We start from the raw sequence: 16898 nt of genomic DNA on the forward strand, positions 1-16898 counted from the left end.
TGACCGCCGCCATCTGGGACCGAGCACCCCAAAGGCAGCTTCAAGGAGTTCCCTGGCATGGCACTTCTTCAAACAATGTGCTGACGACAAGACCCGAGTGGTTTGCACGCTGTGCCATCAGAGCCTGAAGCGAGGCATTAACGTTCTGAACCTGAGCACAACCTGCATGACCAGGCACCTGCATGCAAAGCATGAACTGCAGTGGAGTAAACACCTTAAAACCAAGGAAGTCACTCAGGCTCCCCCTGCTACCTCTTCTGCTGCTGCCGCCTTGGCCTCTTCTGCTGCTGCCGCCTCGGCCTCTTCCTCCGCCTCTGGAGGAACGTTGGCACCTGCCGCCCAGCAAACAGGGGATGTACCACCAACACCACCACCTCCGTCACCAAGCGTCTCAACCATGTCACACGGCAGCGTTCAGCTCTCCATCTCACAAACATTTGAGAGAAAGCGTAAATTCCCACCTAGCCACCCTCGATCCCTGGCCCTGAATGCCAGCATTTCTAAACTACTGGCCTATGAAATGCTGTCATTTAGGCTGGTGGACACAGACAGCTTCAAACAGCTCATGTTGCTTGCTGTCCCACAGTATGTTGTTCCCAGCCGCCACTACTTCTCCAAGAGAGCCGTGCCTTCCCTGCACAACCAAGTATCCGATAAAATCAAGTGTGCACTGCGCAACGCCATCTGTAGCAAGGTCCACCTAACCACAGATACGTGGACCAGTAAGCACGGCCAGGGACGCTATATCTCCCTAACTGCACACTGGGTAAATGTAGTGGCAGCTGGGCCCCAGGCGGAGAGCTGTTTGGCGCACGTCCTTCCGCCGCCAAGGATCGCAGGGCAACATTCTTTGCCTCCTGTTGCCACCTCCTCCTTCTTGGCTTCCTCCTCCTCTTCTTCCACCTGCTCATCCAGTCAGCCACACACCTTCACCACCAACTTCAGCACAGCCCGGGGTAAACGTCAGCAGGCCATTCTGAAACTCATATGTTTGGGGGACAGGCCCCACACCGCACAGGAGTTGTGGCGGGGTATAGAACAACAGACCGACGAGTGGTTGCTGCCGGTGAGCCTCAAGCCCGGCCTGGTGGTGTGTGATAATGGGCGAAATCTCGTTGCAGCTCTGGGACTAGCCAATTTGACGCACATCCCTTGCTTGGCGCATGTGCTGAATTTGGTGGTGCAGAAGTTCATACACAACTACCCCGACATGTCAGAGCTGCTGCATAAAGTGCGGGCCGTCTGTTCGCGCTTCCGGCGTTCACATCCTGCTGCTGCTCGCCTGTCTGCGCTACAGCGTAACTTCGGCCTTCCCGCTCACCGCCTCATATGCGACATGCCCACCAGGTGGAACTCCACCTTGCACATGCTGGACAGACTGTGCGAGCAGCAGCAGGCCATAGTGGCGTTTCAGCTGCAGCACGCACGGGTCAGTCGCACTACAGAACAGCACCACTTCACTACCAATGACTGGGCCTCCATGCGAGACCTGTGTGCCCTGTTGCGCTGTTTCGAGTACTCCACCAACATGGCCAGTGGCGATGACGCCGTTATCAACGTTACAATACCACTTCTATGTCTCCTTGAGAAAACACTTAGGGCGATGATGGAAGAGGAGGTGGCCCAGGAGGAGGAGGAGGAGGAGGAGGAAGAGGGGTCATTTTTAGCACTTTCAGGCCAGTCTCTTCGAAGTGACTCAGAGGGAGGTTTTTGGCAACAGCAGAGGCCAGGTACAAATGTGGCCAGCCAGGGCCCACTACTGGAGGACGAGGATGAGGAGGAGGTGGAGGATGAAGCATGGTCACAGCGGGGTGGCACCCAACGCAGCTCGGGTCCATCACTGGTGCGTGGCTGGGGGGAAAGGCAGGACGATGACGATACGCCTCCCACAGAGGACAGCTTGTCCTTACCCCTGGGCAGCCTGGCACACATGAGCGACTACATGCTGCAGTGCCTGCGCAACGACAGCAGAGTTGCCCACATTTTAACCTGTGCGGACTACTGGGTTGCCACCCTGCTGGATCCACGCTACAAAGACAATGTGCCCACCTTACTTCCTGCACTGGAGCGTGATAGGAAGATGCGCGAGTACAAGCGCACGTTGGTAGACGCGCTACTGAGAGCATTCCCAAATGTCACAGGGGAACAAGTGGAAGCCCAAGGCCAAGGCAGAGGAGGAGCAAGAGGTCGCCAAGGCAGCTTTGTCAATGCCAGCTCCTCTGAGGGCAGGGTTAGCATGGCAAAGATGTGGAAAACTTTTGTCAACATGCCACAGCTAACTGCACCACCACCTGATACGCAACGTGTTAGCAGGAGGCAACATTTCACTAACATGGTGGAACAGTACATGTGCACACCCCTCCACGTACTGACTGATGGTTCGGCCCCATTCAACTTCTGGGTCTCTAAATTGTCCACGTGGCCAGAGCTAGCCTTTTATGCCTTGGAGGTGCTGGCCTGCCCGGCGGCCAGGGTTTTGTCTGAATGTGTATTCAGCACGGCAGGGGGCGTCATTACAGACAAACGCAGCCGCCTGTCTACAGCCAATGTGGACAAGCTGACGTTCATAAAAATGAACCAGGCATGGATCCCACAGGATCTGTCCGTCCCTTGTCCAGATTAGACATTAACTACCTCCCCTTAACCATATATTATTGGACTCCAGGGCACTTCCTCATTCAATCCTATTTTTATTTTCATTTTACCATTATATTGCGAGGCTACCCAAAGTTGAATGAACCTCTCCTCTGTCTGGGTGCCGGGGCCTAAATATATGCCAATGGACTGTTCCAATGTTGGGTGACGTGAAGCCTGATTCTCTGCTATGACATGCAGACTGATTCTCTGCTGACATGAAGCCAGATCCTCTGTTACGGGACCTCTCTCCTCTGCCTGGGTGCTGGGCCTAAATTTATGAAAATGGACTCTTACAGTGGTGGGTGACGTGAAGCCTGATTCTCTGCTATGACATGAAGACTGATTCTCTGCTGACATGAAGCCAGATTGTCTGTTACGGGACCTCTCTCCTCTGCCTGGGTGCTGGGCCTAAATATATGCCAATGGACTGTTGCAGTGGTGGCTGACGTGAAGCCTCATTCTCTGCTATGACATGCAGACTAATTCTCTACTGACATGAAGCCAGATTGTCTGTTACGGGACCTCTCTCCTCTGCCTGTGTGCTGGGCCTAAATATATGCCAATGGACTGTTGCAGTGGTGGCTGACGTGAAGCCTCATTCTCTGCTATGACATGCAGACTAATTCTCTGCTGACATGAAGCCAGATTGTCTGTTACGGGACCTCTCTCCTCTGCCTGTGTGCTGGGCCTAAATATATGCCAATGGACTGTTGCAGTGGTGGCTGACGTGAAGCCTCATTCTCTGCTATGACATGCAGACTAATTCTCTGCTGACATGAAGCCAGATTGTCTGTTACGGGACCTCTCTCCTCTGCCTGTGTGCTGGGCCTAAATATATGCCAATGGACTGTTGCAGTGGTGGCTGACGTGAAGCCTCATTCTCTGCTATGACATGCAGACTGATTCTCTACTGAAATGAAGCCAGATTGTCTGTTACGGGACCTCTCTCCTCTGCCTGGGTGCTGGGCCTAAATATATGCCAATGGACTGTTGCAGTGGTGGCTGACGTGAAGCCTCATTCTCTGCTATGACATGCAGACTAATTCTCTGCTGACATGAAGCCAGATTGTCTGTTACGGGACCTCTCTCCTCTGCCTGGGTGCTGGGCCTAAATATATGCCAATGGACTGTTGCAGTGGTGGGTGACGTGAAGCCTCATTCTCTGCTATGACATGCAGACTAATTCTCTGCTGACATGAAGCCAGATTGTCTGTTACGGGACCTCTCTCCTCTGCCTGGGTTCCGGGGCCTAAATATCTGAGAATGGACTGTTCCAGTGGTGGGTGACGGGAAGCCAGATTCTCTGCTATGGGACCTCTCTCCAATTGATTTTGGTTAATTTTTATTTATTTAATTTAATTTTAATTCATTTCCCTATCCACATTTGTTTGCAGGGGATTTACCTACATGTTGCTGCCTTTTGCAGCCCTCTAGCCCTTTCCTGGGCTGTTTTACAGCCTTTTTAGTGCCGAAAAGTTCGGGTCCCCATTGACTTCAATGGGGTTCGGGACGAAGTTCGGATCGGGTTTGGATCCCGAACCCGAACATTTTCGGGAAGTTCGGCCGAACTTCTCGAACCCGAACATCCAGGTGTTCGCTCAACTCTAGTAAGGGGTTTTACTAGTTAACCATATATGTCTGTTATAATGGTAAATTTAGGATACAATGTAACTCTATGGAGAGTCAACCTATAAAAAAGCTTTGTCCCATGACATTGGCAGAGCATTCTTTGACAAGACACCTGTTGCTCTCTACACACACACACATTCACACATACACGTTACTTTAAGGGAATTACTTTTTCTTCACTCATTTTAAATTGGTTTATTGTTTGCTTGTTACCTTTTGAGATTCATCTGCTGTACTTTATAGTTTTCTCTTCCTAAACTTTGTAACTGTTTCTTTTTATGCGAATTAAATCCTTTTAACTTTTATCTTTCATCAAGAACTCTCCATATTTTGTTGGCTCCTTCTGAAGCATCTCTTACAAAATTAAGAAATGCTGGGCGATATTTAACAGTTCCCCTTCACCTGAATCTCCAGAACCCGAAACTCAACCTTTTCTTTACTAACATTTGGGCTAAAAATCAAATTCCTATCAATGATATTGATACTGTTCAAAAATAGGTCTAGGGATTCAGTTGTATCTTGCCAAATGAACAAAATATCGTCTATGTAGCGCCGCCATAGGACCAGATCCGCCCCAAGGCTGGGTTGTATAACTTCCTTTTCCCATTGGGCCAAAAACTAATTGGCGTAGCTGGGGGCGAATCTGGTACCCATGGCGGTGCCAGTACGCTGTACATAGAACTCCTGCTCAAATGAAAAATAATTGTGGGCTAATATATATTCGACTTCCCCCAAAAGGAATTGTAGCTGTTCAGTAGATAGTCCGACATCTCCCGACAATTGTTCATACAATGCTTGTATGCCTTGGGTGTGATCGATCACCGTATACAGGGATCCAACATCCAACGTCCCCAAGATCCATCCGTCTACCCATTCAATAGTTTCCAATATTTTAATAATGTCGGTAGTGTCACGAATGTATGATGGCACTCTCTTAACATAGGGTTGAAGCCACTGATCAATGTACTTGGATAAGTTACATGAAATGGATTCAATCCCAGACACTATTGGGCGACCTGGGGGTGTTTGTAAATTTTTATGGATCTTGGGGATGCAATAGAACATCGGGATCCTCTTCTCAGTGTCCAGCCTCCTGATTGGATAGGAAGCCCACTTTTAATCCCTTCTCACAGTAATTCTTTAGGATTTTATAATATTCCTCTGTGGGGTCCCCGTTTAATTTTTGATAGGTGACCCTAATTGTCTATAGCACTCTCTCAAGTAATCTGCCGTATTCTGTACTACTACAGCCCCACCCTTATCAGCCGGCCTAATTATGATATCATTCGCCTCTTGCAGCGATTTGATTGCCCTAATTTCCCCTTTGTTTAGATTTGTGTTTATTCTCTGGCTTTTAATTCTTCTCAAGTCCCGCTCTACATTGTTCTTGAACGCGGCCATTTCGTTACTAATCTCCTGTCTAGGGAATTTTTTAGATCTGGCCTTTAGATCAGTATGTTGATATTTGCTAATATTCCCTTCCATGTCCATCTCTCTATTAATGTTTTTTTTTAGAAAATATTTCTTAAGACATAACCGTCTTATGAACTTTTCCACCCCAATATATGTGGCGAACTTGTCCAGGGAATTTGTGGGGGCAAACTTTAAACCCTTGTTCAGTAACTGAACCTGGGTGTCTGTGAGTACAGTATCACTGATATTTATTACATTGGTCATCGATTGTATGGGTGTCTGTGATTCCTTCTTATGTGCATGTCGTCCTCTCCGAATTTTCCGTTGTGCTCGTGTCGTTTCGACCTGGTTAGTGTTGGTGTATAGTGATGTTCTGTGTTCTGACAATACCTATGTTCCTGTCTCTGTGCCTGGTGAATCCCTCTGTCCTGTACATACTCCTTCGGACGCTCCCTCAAATTGTAATCGTGACCCTGTCCCTGTGTTCTGTGATTGTGCTTCCTTGTGTCCTGTCGTGGTGGTGTTGGGGTACGTGTGCTCCTCGTTCGTGCTTTGTGATGTGGTGGAGTGAAATCTAAAAAATGCGGTGTCATAAGTGTTTCAAATCTGTGGAGATACTAACATTGTCATATTGTATCCCCTGTGTATTAACGTGATCGACTTCACTCTGTTTATAAACTTCAGTGACTTCTTTTTTCTCCATATAGTATAACTTCCTGGACCTTTTTCCTATTATTTCTCTTTCTAATGAGTCCAGATTTTTGCAAATCCTCTCATGCCATTTACGGACTATATCAGTGTCTGGAAATTTTTCTATCTCTCTTTTTAGAGCATCTATCTGCCCCGCCATTTCTTCTGTCATTTGTGTCCTTCTAATAATCATTTGTACAAGGGTTTCTGACTGGGTTTTAAGGAACGCATCCCATTCTTTTTTGAATTTGTCATCCACCAAGTCCGATGCCGGTGTCTTGGTGAGTGTCAAACCCTTAGGGATGAGGCCCTTATCCAAATATTACGTAAGTGACCTAATTTCCCACTTATTGCGTAACTGATGTTGCAAAGTCCTCTCCAAAACCTTAAAAACATAATCCGTAGATCTTTCTGCCAATGCTTCACCTTCCACATTGAAGGTAAATGTCTCTATCTTTTTATATTTATTGTCTAAGTGTTCCCAAATGTCCATCTCGAGGAAAGGGGAGCTCAGCTGTAAAGGGTGATAAGGTAAAAAAAACTTTGAAAGATACAGCGGCTTACCCCCTCACCGTATGGATAAGGTGCTCACCCTCAGGTCCCACCCTTAGGACCTTAAAGAACAAAAGGAGGTGTAAGCAATATGAAGGAGCTCCCCTATGCTACAATACAACACTATATATCACCTCTTCTTTGAAGAAGAACAATAGAGCTAAATAACACAATAACAGAAGATGAGAGGTAGGTTTCAACTCTTGAGGTTGAACTGCACACTTATAGGCCAAAACCGCATATGTGGCCTAGTTCACACTTGTGCGTTTCTGATGCGTTTTTAAAAAAAAAAGATCGCTGGACCTTGCAGTCTTCTCCTATATTCATTTCTAACTATTTTTAACAATTTTTAAGTGTGGTCATTATGTGTACTTAAATGTAGGGCATTATTTATTGTTTTAACTTATAAAGATATATACATGATGATTGAAATCCAATCCAGAGATTATCAAATGCACAAAACAATATGGGATTGTTGGTAATGACATCCCATTTATAAGGAGTGAGGATCCGCTCACCCAGTTGACCACTGAGGAAGGGATGTTAGACCCTGAAACGCGTCTGGCATTACAGAGTGAGCGTGGGATCATCACAAACAAAGAAAAAGGAAGCCTGGAACCAAAAGAAATAAGTAATAAAGCAAGAAAACCTGCTTGAAGAGCAGTCGCCAAACAGTGACATCATCAAAGCGTCTATCCGGTTCCCTGGACAACCAGGTCACGTGGGACGCCACGTACGGCCAGCACATCACATGGGACGCTGTGAGTGCATGGCCGCCTGGATACAACGCTGCGGAGAGCAGTGAAGAGGGGTAAGACCGGGCTCGTATATGAGCATTATAGGACATATGAAGAAACTATAAGTTATACCAACATTAGTTTCACTGTGAAGCGAGTAGTGTTCGCCTGAATACTTTGACTTTACTTGATATTCGGCACCAGTTGTGTTTCCTGCACGCCACTGAATCTTGTGCAATACAAACATTGTGCATTGTGGTTTCGGCCATACTAGTACGACGCTTATTAATAGCACCTATTGGGACATTGCCGGCACGCTGTTACATATGTTAATGGAGGATTAATACATCAACAGCAATTTTCTTCCCATTATAGTCTTACTAGATTTGTATAGGTACATGTGTGCCTACATGTATGTTTTTAGACGATTAAAGTCCATATTTTCTGCTATTATTGTGGTCCCTTTTGAGTGTGCCCCTTCATATTGCTTACACCTCCTTTGGTTCTTTAAGGTCCTAAGGGTGGGACCTGAGGGTGAGCACCTTATCCATACGGTGAGGGGGTGAGCCGCTGTATCTTTCAAAGTTTTTTTTAACTTGGCAGAAATTGCCTCTGTCCCAAGTTGAAAGGATTGCATTGGTCAGGATGGTGGTCTTGCCTATCGCATTATACCCGGTGACCGCCTGCTCGATGAGGATTGATGACTCCTTCTTTGGCCTCCTGGAGAGACTGTTGAATGAGCTAACCTGGGGGAGGGGTAGAGTAAGAATTAAACAAAAATATCTTTGGCTCTCTGAGCGAGATGGTGGCTCTCTCTCCCCTTTCTCCAGGGATACTATATTGCAGCTCAGATGCGGTGGTGTATGGGCGGGGGGACCATTATCTTGCCCACTTTGTAAGGGATTTTCGGGGGCCATGTGGGGACATCCTTTCTATTTTAGAGACTGGATATCTGGGGGTGGGGGGGGGGGGGAGTGCCTAATTAGTGGCACGTTAAATAAAGTTTGGAATAAAATAAAAGATATTAGGTATAACGCACTCTGCTTACTTTACTCCTCTCTGGCACAACTCTAATTTAAAAGAATTTAGGCTTATTTCTGATTATGAATACTGGAATTCACGTGGTATCAATTGTTTAACTCACATTTCACCACACGGCAACATTATCTCTTTAGAAAATGTAATTAAGAACACTAAACTCACATTTATAGACAGGTTCAGGTATGCACAAATTAGACATGCACATATGAGTACCCAGGATAAACACCTTCTGAATATTAAGGAAAATTCCTTCTTGGATTTTTGCTATAAATTTAAGGGAACTAAACTCACACTTTCTCAAATACATCACAGGCTTCGGGACTCCCTTGCTGAAATAATAAAATATAAAAGCGAAGGAAGCTGGGTAGACGGGGTAAAGTATACAAGAACATTAATAAGGTATCAATCTCTCAGAAATATAGATGAATCATCCTGTGTGACACTGTCTGCTGAGCTATGTACCTAATCCTATGTGATACAGCCTGCTAAATTGTGTATCTAATCCTATCCTGCGTAATGCCTGACGAGCTGTATTTGATACTGTCTGCTGAGCTGTGCATCTAATCCCACCCGGTGAGATACTGCCTGCTGAGTCGTGCATCTATCCTGTGATACCGTCTGCTGAGCTGTGTATCTAATCTGATCCTGTGTTACTGTCTACTGACTAGTGCATCTAATCCAATACCATCTGCTGAGCTGTGTATATTAACCATATCCTTTTTGACACTGTCTGCTGAGCTATGTATCTAATCCTATCCTGTGATACTGCCTGCTGAGCATCTAATACTATCATGAGTAATGCCTGAATAGCTATATTTAATCCTGTCATGTGATACTGTCTGCTGAGTGCATGTATCTAATCCTATCCTGTGTAATACTGTCTGCTGACAACATATTAGATACACAGCTCTCCCACAGGATATCTAATCTTATGTCGTCAGCAGACAGTATTACACAGGATAGGATTAGATACAACCCAGCATCATACAACCCCATTTTTGTCCCACTATGGGACTTAATCTCTGGGGTTTGATTAAACCAGTACAGTACTTGCTGTATTACATTGCATTGACAGTCAGTGTGAGGCCTCTAACCGGGGTATCCCAAATTCTTTGCAAGGTTTGGTGCTGCAATGGAGAGCCAGCATTCACTCTTTTTTGCCTTAGTCTGGATCAACTTGCAGGATAACAGGCTGAACTGGATGGACAAATGTATTTTTCCAGCCTTATAAACGATGTTAGGGGGGTCTGTAGCTTGCATCAAGTAATTGAAAGATTCAAAGTGACCACATGAAACAATTCCTTTATTAATGTTGGATCTGTCATTACAACTTCCATATTAGTAACGCAAGACAAGAGGAATTAAAGACTGCAATGAACAAGTGACTGAGGGGGTAAAGGGAGTTGTAGGTGGTGAAAGGCTTCAGTCATCTGTACTTAACTCTCCCAAAGACCCCTTAACACAAGTGCCAAAAATATGAGTCATGGAATTGAGGAAATTGGCAAAACATACTTTGTGTAGCCATCCATTTCAAAAATGAAATATTGAATAGTGGATTAGCGCAAAGAGCTGTGTCCCATTCTTCTCAAGTTAAAGGAATTCTGTGCTACTGAAGGTTTACAATTATTAACTGCCATTACACACCTCTTAAAAAAAAAATAAAAAAAAAAGTTGTTTCCTAACAATACTACAATTACTACAAATACCCTGCAAACATCAGAAGGGTAACATAAGGAATGCTGCAAAAGTGGAATTTGGAGGTGCACTCATGACAACCGAAAGCAGGTTCTGGGAATGTTAGAGCCTAACCCACAAGCAGCATGTTACAGGTCATAGTTTGATCCACATCTACAGCGCCCAGTTTGGGGTTACTGAACAGTGAGGAGAACGGGTAAGATGCCAGGTTGCTTTTGGCAAAATAACTCAACTTAGGAGGCAAATGAAGAATGGAGGGGCTGAAGGACATTTCATAACTAGAACGGAAAGCTGCTTCTGTTGGAAAGAAAAGTATAATTACGAGGACATTTATGGCTGTTGTGGAAGGGCTTAAAGGAGAAGCCGCCCTGTTGAACGACTTCCTAATCAAGAGGCATGTAGGGTTTGAGGGTAACAGGAGACACTGTTGGGGTAGGGTTGATAACATGGAAGCCTCTTTAAGTGGCACAGATGTGGGTCTTCACAGAGGCATGCCTTCTAGAGAGATGACAGTGCAGCCACCAAGTTTCTCAGCCAGGGCAGAGCGGTCCTTAATGTCACATTTGTTGTTCGCTTGTACTTCGTGCTTGATACCTGCAAAATAAGTCAAATAGTCACATTGAGACAAAAGTTATCCAATTTTATGGCCAAGGTGAATAGTCTAGTGATTATGGACACTTTAGCTCCGGATACTTGCCTGAGAATTTCTTCTTGATTGCATCTTTAGAACTGGCATATATCATTTTGCTTTTCAGTGTCGCGCCGTCAGGAGCCCTGAGAAAACAAATTTTTTTTTTTTTAGACAGGCCATGGCATCCTTATATTTGCACATCTAAAAGCACTATTTAAGTGGGTTTATTCCATTTTTACCATAACACTAGTTTGTAATGTTGAAAGCCAGGATGATCATCAAGCCTGTGCATCATTGCCACAATTCAAATTAGTACAAAACCTTGGGAAGCTAAAAAGCTCATGAAACCATGCAAGTGCAAGCTGGCATGTACCCTCTGCAAAGCTCTGTCTTACACCTACCAAACTACAATGTAGCCAAGTGTGAGATCTGAACAATGAGCATAATGCAATCATGACAGCGAGCCATCAGTTGGGCAGTTCCAGAGCCAATTAGTCTATGGGGCTATTCTCAAGGCTAGGAGTGCATAGTCTTAACACTTGTTAAAAAATAAACCGCAACAAGAATAGGAATTCGGCTACCTTCACACATGTTTGGTGCAGATCTGTTCAGATAATACAATGGTCTGCAGCCGTTCAGAACGGATCCGTTTTAATTATAACAGCCAAGATGGAGCCGTCTTAAACATCATTGAAAGACAATGCAGGACGGATCAATTTTCTATTGTGCCATAGAAAATGGATCCGTCCCCTTACATTGTGTGTCAAATCGGACCCATTTGGCACAGTTCTCGTCAGATGGACACCAAAACGCTGAAGGCAGGGTTTTGGTGTCCGCCTCCAGAGCTGAGAGGTGACTGAACGGAGGGAAACTGATTTTGAGTGGATCCTTTTCCATTCAGAATGCATTAAGAGCAAAACTGATCCATTTAGGACCACTTGTGAGAGCCCTGAACAGATCTCAAACTAAAAGCCAAATCAGTGTGAAAGTAGCCTTAAAAGGGATTCTGTCACCTGGATTTTAGTGACAGAGCTTTTAACATCACATCAGTCTGCTTGTTTTGCATTAAAATATACTAGTATTACTACTCTTAGTGTCTTTTTCTGGACAAAAGTTTATTAAGTTGGTAATTACGGCCGATTCCAGGTGCCAATGTGTATCTACAGCTCGTGCGTTAGGTTATGGCTCAGCGAACGCATTCCGTGGATACACGTCTGCCTGGAATCGGCCTTACGGGACATGCGCCAGCCAGCAATGAGTAGTAAATAAATTGCAGTGGGGCAGTGCTGGACTCCAGGAGAAGGGGGCACATCTGGGCTCCAGCTGCTGGAGGGACAGCCCCTTGGGATCCTTACTCAGGTAATTACCATATTAATAAAAGCAATTTTCTAGACAAAAGACAACACTAAGTGTAGTAATACTAGTATATTTTAATACAAAGAGCAGACTGATGTGATGTTAAAAGCAGTCACTAAAAGCCAGGTGACAGAATCCCTTTAAGAAAAGTCAGGTCCTCCTGCATCCAGTGAAGAGTCTGAGGAGCGGGTATGAGGGCATATGTGGTGGCCAATATGTACTGGGGCACAACGTGGGCTATTATAACTACAGAGGCAGAACAAAGTACATTTATACTGGGGCACTGTAAGGGTTGGAGTTTTAACTTAAAGAGGACCTTTCACCAGAATAAAACTTCTCCACCCAGGGGAACCTGCCAGCCCTCCTCCTCCCATGCTGCAGTGCTGGCCAATCACAGCACACAGCTCATAGGCTGAGAGAAAAAAGCCTCTCAGGCTATGAGCTGAGCGCTGTGATTGGCCAGCGCTGCAGCATGGGAGAATGAGACACCAGCAGGTTCCCCTGGGGGAGCCTAACTATGAAGATACCGGAGGCAATAACAGGAGAACGGAGGTATAACAGTAAGCGCAGGGGGGTCCCTAGGCACCGCTCTACATGCCTGTATAGTTAGTTTAGAAGTTTTATTCTGGTTAAAGGTCCTCTTTAAATCCAATGAAAGTCAGCTCTTAAGGCTAGTTTCACACTAGCGGCAGGACGGATCCGACAGGCTGTTCACCATGTCGGATCCGTCCTGCGGCTATTTCGCCGTGCCCGCGGACCGCCGCTCCGTCCCCATTGACTACAATGGGGACGGGGGCGGAGCTCCGGCGCAGCACGGCGCTGCACGGAGAAAGCCGCCGGACTAAAAAGCCTGACATGCAGTAATTTTAGTCCGGCGGCCTTTCTCCGTGCAGCGCCGTGCTGCGCCGGAGCTCCGCCCCCGTCCCCATTGTAGTCAATGGGGACGGAGCGGCGGTCCACGGGCACGGCGAAATAGCCGCAGGACGGATCCGACATGGTGAACAGCCTGTCGGATCCGTCCTGCCGCTAGTGTGAAAGTACCCTAACTGCTGTTTAAAAAGGATGAAAAACAGGCATTTAACAGTCTTTTCTTTCAGTCATAGATGCTGCCTTACAAAGCAAATGACTGACAGGTATAGCTCCCTACCCTCCATATGCTTACTTAGCATCCATCGGTTCAGAGAAGATTGCTATATACTGCCAGACACTGCTGGTGGCAACTTGTCAGTGACAAAATATGTCCCCAGGGCACCAATTTAGGCCAGCTGGTCCTACCAACACTGACCGTTTTGGCGGCTATTCACCTAATCGGGCTATTGTACAGCATTTGTGGCTTGAAGTGTATGCAACACGCAGTCTGCTCTTTTTGTATTAAAATATATTACTACCCTTAGTGTTGTCTTGTCTAGAAAAGCACCATCCTGTAAGGCAGATTCCAGGCGCTGGACTATTACAATTTCTCAATACTCAGATGGGTTCTCCACAAGGAACATCTGTTGCCACATTATGGCATCTAGCTACACGTAACCCTTACAGATCAGTATTCAGACTCCTCTTGAACACCATGTATCCCAGCTACAAGTGAAAACTAAAACCCAAGACAAAAGACAAGGCAATGAACAAACTAATGTCACGTGGTGTGTATGTGGCATCTAAAGCACGTAGGCATTCGCAATTATCCTGTTTTCCATTGCATGGCATAGTATTTCTCTAGGACATCTTACAATTTCACAATTTTTTTTATAGCGCACTGATTTGTCAGACATTATGTCCTGAGTACCATTTTTTTGCTGTTCTCTCCACACATTCCTCTGAGGTTCTGTCAGATATTCTATGGATGTAACAAGTGGTCACTGGAATGCCAATCAATACCGATTTTCCTTGTTGCCAGGCCCAATATCCCCCTTCAAGGTATAACATTGCTTTCTGAACTCTAAGCACAATTTCAAGTCCACCTCAACTCACCAGAAAAGGAAGACCAGATCCTCTTTCTTACTCTCCTTTGTTTCATAGGTGCAGTCATAAAGGGCATAACGGCAGTCATCACTGGGCAGCATGTCCACAAAGTGCTTGTAGGGATCAGTAATCTTCCCCCCACAATCTCCCACCAGGAATTCTGCCCCTTCTTCTGGAATAATTCTTCTCTTATCAGGACTCAGGCAAAATATAACAGCCTTCCGGCGCTTCTTTGCCTCCTCAGGGGTGCAGGCCTTTCGCACTTTCATGCATTGGAAGATCTGAAGGACGTCATCTGAAACAGTCACACCTGAGGCCTACAACACAAATATTGGAGTAAAGAATGTGAGGGAAGAAAGACCATTGTAAGAGATCATCCCATACAGGAATGTTACCCCTGTGCACTTCTAATATACAGAGGGAAGACAGAATGCTCTTGAAATTGGGCTTAGCGTTAAAGTTTTCCTGTATTGAGTTCCATCATAGGGGCTCAATACCGTTCCTGTATTGAGTTCCGTCATAGGGGCTCAATAGCGAAAAAAAAATATATAGGAATTATCCCCATGCATTCTGAACGGAGAGCAATCCATTCAGTATGTATCAGGATGTCTTCCATTCCTCTTACGGTATTTGGCCGGAGAAAATAACACAGAAAGTTCAGGAACACTTGCCTCGTTCGGCATTAATTTCTATTGAAATGTATTAATGCCGGATCCAGTTTCCTGGCCTGCGTATGCTTAGACTGTTAAATCTGAAGAAAAAAAACCTGGATCTGTTTTTCCGGATGACACGAGGGATCGGGTATTGCACTGCAGTGTGAGACTGATCCGCACCTGGAAACCAGTGATATCCGTTTACATATGGATTGCCACACCCGGCAGGCAGTGGTCTGCCGGATTCTTCTAATGTAGAGAGTACCCTTAAATTTCCAGCTGAGCAACATTCATGAATTACAGACGACATTTGCCCCCCAGGTTACTCACTTGTCTGGCGCAGTTATCCATGTCCTCTTCAAGTGCCAGGATAGCCCACAGCATAGATGCTAAACACATTCACAGGCCCCAATGTATGCCAGGAGTATATCCAGCATGGCCATACACAGTGGAGGCCTCCTTTGCAGAAGCACAAGATGTGACCACATTGTGGCAGTACAGGACTTGAATTAACAGAGAGTGTGTGTGTGTGTGTGTGGTCGCTGGCAATACTGGGGTGCATCTGAGCACCTGCTTAACTACCGCAGGATTTGGCAGATTCCACAATACGGGAATCAGAGGTGCACATGTCCCTAAAATAATCCCCACGGCCTGGGCGTATACTGCAGCCTATGGAAGATGCCCATGCCTCTAGATGCACCTTCAGCAGCCCTCACACCTGGCGGAAAAAGTCCCCGCCAGTCCCCACACATCACCCATGTGACGTCGTTTTTAAAAGGTTGTCAAGTGCCAAAAAACAAAAAGGTCATAAACATAAAGGACCCCCAGTGACCAGCTGCTCCTCTGTTAGAACCGCAGGCCGGTCACAGACACAAGGCAGGCCCGCCACGACATGCGCGATAAAAGACTTCCTCTGCCACAACACAGAAGCGCAGGCGGCTTCGCAAACGCCGAGTAGCGTGCACAGCATCCTGCGAGGTGGACGCTCGCCCCATCCGCTACCAGCGCCGTCACAGGGGGCGGGGCATACGGTCTAGCGCGCCCGGCCACACCCAAATGCCGACGGGCTCCGTTCCCGCCCTTTTATTTCCTCGACAAGAGCACGTACACCTACATTTCGCGTCACCGGCCTCAGTCATTTAATAACGAGACGTCACCGGTAAGAACCTGCCAATAACGAGACGTCACCGGTAAGAACCTGCCACCGTTGTCTGTGTGATATCCTGAGGAGTCTTAATGTGAGTCACCCGCACACTTTCCAGTCTGCAGTCAACCACGTCATTGCGCAGTCACCCGTAGGAACCAGTGGCCGCAGCAAAGTGCAGTCAGATAGGGGCCGACTGACAAGGGTCTCAGAAAATGGCGGCATTAGGGAGCGGCTCCGCTCGGGCACAGACCCTCCTGAATGTGCCATGTCCCAATTCAGATGGTTCTACTCACCATTTTTACTGGGGTTAGTGGGTAGAAGAGGTGCGGAGGGATCTGGAGATAGGAGGGGACCGCCGACGGTAGCTTCAGGAGGTGGTAGAAAAGACCGTGCAGCCGCCTGACAGACTCGCACCGAAATGAAGCCTCTCTGTCTCCTCCTTCCGCTTTCTTTAAGCGCTGCACAATGAAGAGGGAGGGGCGGGCTTCCTGTCTGTGCGCGCAGAGGCTGTCGGGAGTTGTAGGCAGCGGCTGGGAGGGTCTCAGTCCGGGGAAGCCATTATTGGTTAGGTGGAAGCGCAGCGTGACACATGGGGTGGGGACCCGCGGTGGAAATGCGAGAGAAAGATGTGAAATGTGCTCGGTCTGCTGTGGCTGGCTTATTTCCCTGTCAGCCCCTGTAACATTAGGACTATGTGATGTACTGTGTGCAAAAGTGTAAGGCCCCTTTCACACGAGCGAGTTTTCCGCGTGGTGCAATGT

At 46.6% G+C, this 16898-nt stretch overlaps 2 protein-coding genes across 3 annotated transcripts in view; one reads left to right on the top strand and one right to left on the bottom strand.

Moving 5' to 3' along the window:
• Window positions 1-9984: 9984 nt before the first annotated feature.
• CFL1 (cofilin 1) lies at window positions 9985-16588 on the bottom strand. Its single transcript, XM_044271090.1, has 4 exons — window positions 16431-16588; window positions 14347-14654; window positions 11092-11168; window positions 9985-10988 (listed from the first exon to the last, which is right to left on the bottom strand). Exons 1-4 carry the CDS (start codon window positions 16431-16433, stop codon window positions 10876-10878), a joined length of 501 nt encoding a protein of 166 aa, XP_044127025.1. The 5' UTR covers window positions 16434-16588; the 3' UTR covers window positions 9985-10875.
• MUS81 (MUS81 structure-specific endonuclease subunit) overlaps window positions 14667-16898 on the top strand; it is a 391902-nt gene continuing 389670 nt past the window's right edge. For both annotated transcript variants that reach the window (XM_044271087.1, XM_044271085.1), the window contains exon 1: window positions 14667-16180. The gene's annotated coding sequence lies outside the window, so the exon portion shown is untranslated. The remainder of the gene's footprint in view (window positions 16181-16898) is intronic.

Source organism: Bufo gargarizans, chromosome 10 (genome assembly GCF_014858855.1).
Source record: "Bufo gargarizans isolate SCDJY-AF-19 chromosome 10, ASM1485885v1, whole genome shotgun sequence".
NCBI classification, from domain to species: domain Eukaryota; kingdom Metazoa; phylum Chordata; class Amphibia; order Anura; family Bufonidae; genus Bufo; species Bufo gargarizans.

What these genes read in the sequence shown, in the direction of transcription:
- CFL1 (XM_044271090.1), bottom strand. An exon ending in GATCTGGTCTTCCTTTTCTG is followed by an intron (nt 11,169 to 14,346) that starts GTGAGTTGAGGT and finishes TTGTTTTCTCAG; the next exon opens with GGCTCCTGACGGCGCGACAC. An exon ending in AATCAAGAAGAAATTCTCAG is followed by an intron (nt 10,989 to 11,091) that starts GCAAGTATCCGG and finishes CTTATTTTGCAG; the next exon opens with GTATCAAGCACGAAGTACAA.